We start from the raw sequence: 5,585 nt of genomic DNA on the forward strand, positions 1-5,585 counted from the left end.
ATTCGAAACGTCAAGTGACACTAACGGTCATAAAGGCTTCCGGTGATCAAGTTAAGTATCCTACATACTCAAAGGCACGTTTTAACATATAAATGAAAGTAAACCATGTGCATCAAGATTTCAGAGTATAGAGTAGCACAATACGCACAAATACGCAGTTTCGTGAAAACACAAAGCATAAAAGCAAGTCGAAAAAAGTCGGGTCGTTACAACAAGCAAGCGGATGTACTCAGTAAGCTAGCAGCTCTCACCTTCAACCATCTAGAAAAGAAAATATTGGTGGAGAAAATTTTCAAGAACTCCACTGAACCGGAGATAACAGTTGCGTCTGTGGAATAAGAAGAAGCAACTTGGATGACGAATATCATAGAATTCCTGCGGACATGATCCTTACCTGAAGATGAGAAGGAAGCAATGAAGATCAGGGTGAAAGCGCCAAATTACGAACTGCGAGGGAAAATCCTATACAGAAAATCTTAGCTAGGCGCATCCCTACGCTGCGTAGGACCCAAAGAAGCCGCTACAATTATAGATGAGATCCACAAAGGATCTTACGGGTTACATTCTGGATCGAGGACGGTAACCGAGAGGATCAAGCGACTAGGGTATTATTGGCCCCGAATGTACGCTGATACAGAACAAAGGATAAGAGTTTGCCAAGAATGCCAATTGCAAGCGCCCGTCAGTAGAGCGCCGCAACACCCTATGATACCCATCACGTCACTGTGGCCGTTCTGTAAATGGGCTATCGATATAGTGGGACCTTTCCCAAAAGGCGCGGGAAATGCTGAATACCTAGTGGTAGCTATCGACTTCTTTACCAAATGGGTGGAAGCGAAACCCCTACGCACCATCACCAGTAAGCAGATCAGAGATTTTTTTCTGGGAAAGCATTGTATGCAGGTTAGACATACCTAACGAAATTGTCAGCGACAACAGTACACAATTTGAAGGCAACCCTTTCCGCAGCTGGTGCCAGGATTTGAACATCAAACAATGTTTCACCTCCGTCACGCACCCTCAGGCTAATGGCCAATGTGAGGTTACGAATAGAGATATTGTGCACGCCATCAAAGCAAGGTTAGAAATGAAGCGTAGTGGATGGGTAGACGAGTTAGCCAATGAAATGTCCCGTTCATATTGATTAAAAACGTTCCATATTAATTGATTTCGTTGCGAGGTTTTGACCTCTATATGAGACGTTTTTCAAAGACAGCATTCATTTTTAAAACAAACCATAACCTTTATTTCATAGATAAAGGTTTTAAAAAACTTTACGTAGATTATCAAATAATGATAATCTAAAATATCCTGTTTACACACGACCGTTACATAATGGTTTACAATACAAATATGTTACAACAAAATAAGTTTCTTGAATGCAGTTTTTTTACACAATATCATACAAGCATGGACTCCAAATCTCGTCCTTATTTAAGTATGCGACAGTGGAAGCTCTTAATAATCACCTGAAAATAAACATGCTTAAAACGTCAACAAAAATGTTGGTGAGTTATAGGTTTAGCCTATATATATCAAATCATAATAATAGACCACAAGATTTCATATTTCAATACACATCCCATACATAGAGATAAAAATCATTCATATGGTGAACACCTGGTAACCGACATTAACAAGATGCATATATAAGAATATCCCCATCATTCCGGGACACCCTTCGGATATGATATAAATTTCGAAGTACTAAAGCATCCGGTACTTTGGATGGGGCTTGTTGGGCCCAATAGATCTATCTTTAGGATTCGCGTCAATTAGGGTGTCTGTTCCCTAATTCTTAGATTACCAGACTTTAATAAAAAGGGGCATATTCGATTTCGATAATTCAACCGTAGAATGTAGTTTCACGTACTTGTGTCTATTTTGTAAATCATTTATAAAACCTGCATGTATTCTCATCCCAAAAATATTAGATTTTAAAAGTGGGACTATAACTCACTTTCACAGATTTTTTTACTTCGTCGGGAAGTAAGACTTGGCCACTGGTTGATTCACGAACCTATAACAATATATACATATATATCAAAGTATATTCAAAATATATTTGCAACACTTTTAATATATTTTGGTGTTTTAAGTTTATTAAGTCAGCTGTCCTCGTTAGTAACCTACAACTAGTTGTCCACAGTTAGATGTACAGAAATAAATCGATAAATATTATCTTGAATCAATCCACGACCCAGTGTATACGTATCTCAGTATTGATCACAACTCAAACTATATATATTTTGGAATCAACCTCAACCCTGTATAGCTAACTCCAACATTCACATATAGAGTGTCTATGGTTGTTCCGAAATATATATAGATGTGTCGACATGATAGGTCGAAACATTGTATACGTGTTTATGGTATCTCAAGATTACATAATATACAATACAAGTTGATTAAGTTATGGTTGGAATAGATTTGTTACCAATTTTCACGTAGCTAAAATGAGAAAAATTATCCAATCTTGTTTTACCAATAACTTCTTCATTTTAAATCCGTTTTGAGTGAATCAAATTGCTATATTTTCACATTGAACTCTATTTTATGAATCTAAACAGAAAAAGTATAGGTTTATAGTCAGAAAAATAAATTACAAGTCGTTTTTGTAAAGGTAGTCATTTCAGTCGAAAGAACGACGTCTAGATGACCATTTTAGAAAACATACTTCCACTTTGAGTTTAACCATAATTTTTGGATATAGTTTCATGTTCATAATAAAAATCATTTTCCCAGAATAACAACTTTTAAATCAAAGTTTATCATAGTTTTTAATTAACTAACCCAAAACAGCCCGCGGTGTTACTACGACGGCGTAAACCCGGTTTTACGGTGTTTTTCGTGTTTCCAGGTTTTAAATCATTAAGTTAGCATATCATACAGATATAGAACATATGTTTAGTTGATTTTAAAAGTCAAGTTAGAAGGATTAACTTTTGTTTGCGAACAAGTTTAGAATTAACTATACTATGTTCTAGCGATTACAAGTTTAAACCTTCGAATAAGATAGCTTTATATGTATGAATCGAATGATGTTATGAACATCATTACTACCTTAAGTTCCTTGGATAAACCTACTGGAAAAGAGAAAAATGGATCTAGCTTCAATGGATCCTTGGATGGCTTGAAGTTCTTGAAGCAGAATCATGACACGAAAACAAGTTCAAGTAAGATCATCACTTGAAATAAGATTGTTATAGTTATAGAAATTGAACCAAAGTTTGAATATGATTATTACCTTGTATTAGAATGATAACCTACTGTAAGAAACAAAGATTTCTTGAGGTTGGATGATCACCTTACAAGATTGGAAGTGAGCTAGCAAACTTGAAAGTATTCTTGATTTTATGAAACTAGAACTTTTGGAATTTATGAAGAACACTTAGAACTTGAAGATAGAACTTGAGAGAGATCAATTATATGAAGAAAATTGAAGAATTAAAGTGTTTGTAGGTATTTTTGGTCGTTGGTGTATGGATTAGATATAAAGGATATGTAATTTTGTTTTCATGTAAATAAGTCATGAATGATTACTCATATTTTTGTAATTTTATGAGATATTTCATGCTAGTTGCCAAATGATGGTTCCCACATGTGTTAGGTGACTCACATGGGCTGCTAAGAGCTGATCATTGGAGTGTATATACCAATAGTACATACATCTAAAAGCTGTGTATTGTACGAGTACGAATACGGGTGCATACGAGTAGAATTGTTGATGAAACTGAACGAGGATGTAATTGTAAGCATTTTTGTTAAGTAGAAGTATTTTGATAAGTGTCTTGAAGTCTTTCAAAAGTGTATGAATACCTATTAAAACACTACATGTATATACATTTTAACTGAGTCGTTAAGTCATCGTTAGTCGTTACATGTAAATGTTGTTTTGAAACCTTTAGGTTAACGATCTTGTTAAATGTTGTTAACCCAATGTTTATAATATCAAAAGAGATTTTAAATTATTATATTATCATGATATTATGATGTACGAATATCTCTTAATATGATATATATACATTAAATGTCGTTACAACGATAATCGTTACATATATGTCTCGTTTCAAAATCATTAAGTTAGTAGTCTTGTTTTTACATATGTAGTTCATTGTTAATATACTTAATGATATGTTTACTTATCATAATATCATGTTAACTATATATATAACCATATATATGTCATCATATAGTTTTTACAAGTTTTAACGTTCGTGAATCACCGGTCAACTTGGGTGGTCAATTGTCTATATGAAACCTATTTCAATTAATCAAGTCTTAACAAGTTTGATTGCTTAACATGTTGGAAACATTTAATCATGTAAATATCAATCTCAATTAATATATATAAACATGGAAAAGTTCAGGTCACTACAGCCAAAGTCCTATGGGCGCACAGAACAACGCACAAGAACAGCACAGGAGAAACACCGTTCAGTTTGGTATACGATTCGGAGGCGGTAATTCCAGCAGAAATAACCGTCCCAACAGAAAGGATTTTATCATACAGCGAAGGTGAAAATGACGAAAGGTTGCGCACCAATCTGAATTACGCGGAGGAGCGCAGGGAAATGGCAGTGATCCGCGAAGCCATCAACAAGCAGCGTATAGCAAAATATTATGACAAGCGCGTGCGGGCAAGGACGTACAAGGTAGGAGATCTTGTGTGGCATGACAACCAGGCGAGTAGGGCCCAAAACACTAGAAAGTTGGGGCCAAACTGGGAGGGAACTTATATGGTCATTGGAATCAGTAACACTGGAGCTTACAAACTGGCAGAGCTTAAGGACAATCCAATCAAGCAGACCTGGCATGCTACCGCGCTTAAAAAATGCTACTTGTAATATAGAAATCAGAGGAATTGATCACTCACCTACTTTGTCTAGATTTACAAGTAATTACTAAAAGAACACGCTTTTGTAGGTCGACTGTGTACTGCACTATTGTAAAATCGTCTTTTCGATTATATTAAAGCAATGAGTCACTTTCAGTCGAATATTTCTTGTACCTTCGAAAGCAGAATAGCTACTTGACTCAAACTGCAAGCGCACAGTAATATATTAGCGCGTTCCTGCCTCTTTAAGGGATGACTTTCCCTAGCTCCCGTGCAGCAGAAGTCTGTTTGGCGACAGACTAGACTATTTACCGGAGAGCGACGGTCATTGGGTTGACCTAGTTCCGCCCGAGCAGACCTAGGGATCTGCGAGTCATGACTATAAACAAAAAAGCGTTGGTCGCGCTCGACCACAGTCCCAAACTAACGTTTGGAAGACTCTTAAACGCGACTACGGGGGTGTGATCTAAGTGTGTATTGAGTGCACATCAATACACGCAAAGACTCACAAGAATACGCCAAGAGTACAAATCAAAAAGGTTATCGATAACAAAAATAATGATGAGAGCAATTTAAACGACAGAAGCATCAAATCACGATAGTGTACTTTTATTTCATAAAAATGCACATGTTACAAAATATTACATGCGCCGTGACGCGTTATGATATTACAAAATAAACCTACAACTTAGAATCCACTAAATCTTGCGCCGTTATCTGCGGATCGCGCAACAACTCCTCTAGATGA

The 5,585-nt window shown here is 36.1% G+C and overlaps 1 protein-coding gene across 1 annotated transcript; it reads left to right on the plus strand.

The window, feature by feature from the left end:
* Positions 1–621: 621 nt before the first annotated feature.
* LOC139887959 (uncharacterized) lies at positions 622–4,847 on the plus strand. Its single transcript, XM_071871004.1, has 2 exons — positions 622–903; positions 4,371–4,847. The coding sequence occupies exons 1-2, from the start codon at positions 622–624 to the stop codon at positions 4,845–4,847; spliced, it is 759 nt and encodes a 252-aa protein (XP_071727105.1).
* The last annotated feature ends 738 nt before the right edge of the window (positions 4,848–5,585 follow it).

This window comes from Rutidosis leptorrhynchoides, chromosome 2, assembly GCF_046630445.1.
Source record: "Rutidosis leptorrhynchoides isolate AG116_Rl617_1_P2 chromosome 2, CSIRO_AGI_Rlap_v1, whole genome shotgun sequence".
Classification (NCBI taxonomy): Eukaryota; Viridiplantae; Streptophyta; class Magnoliopsida; order Asterales; family Asteraceae; genus Rutidosis; species Rutidosis leptorrhynchoides.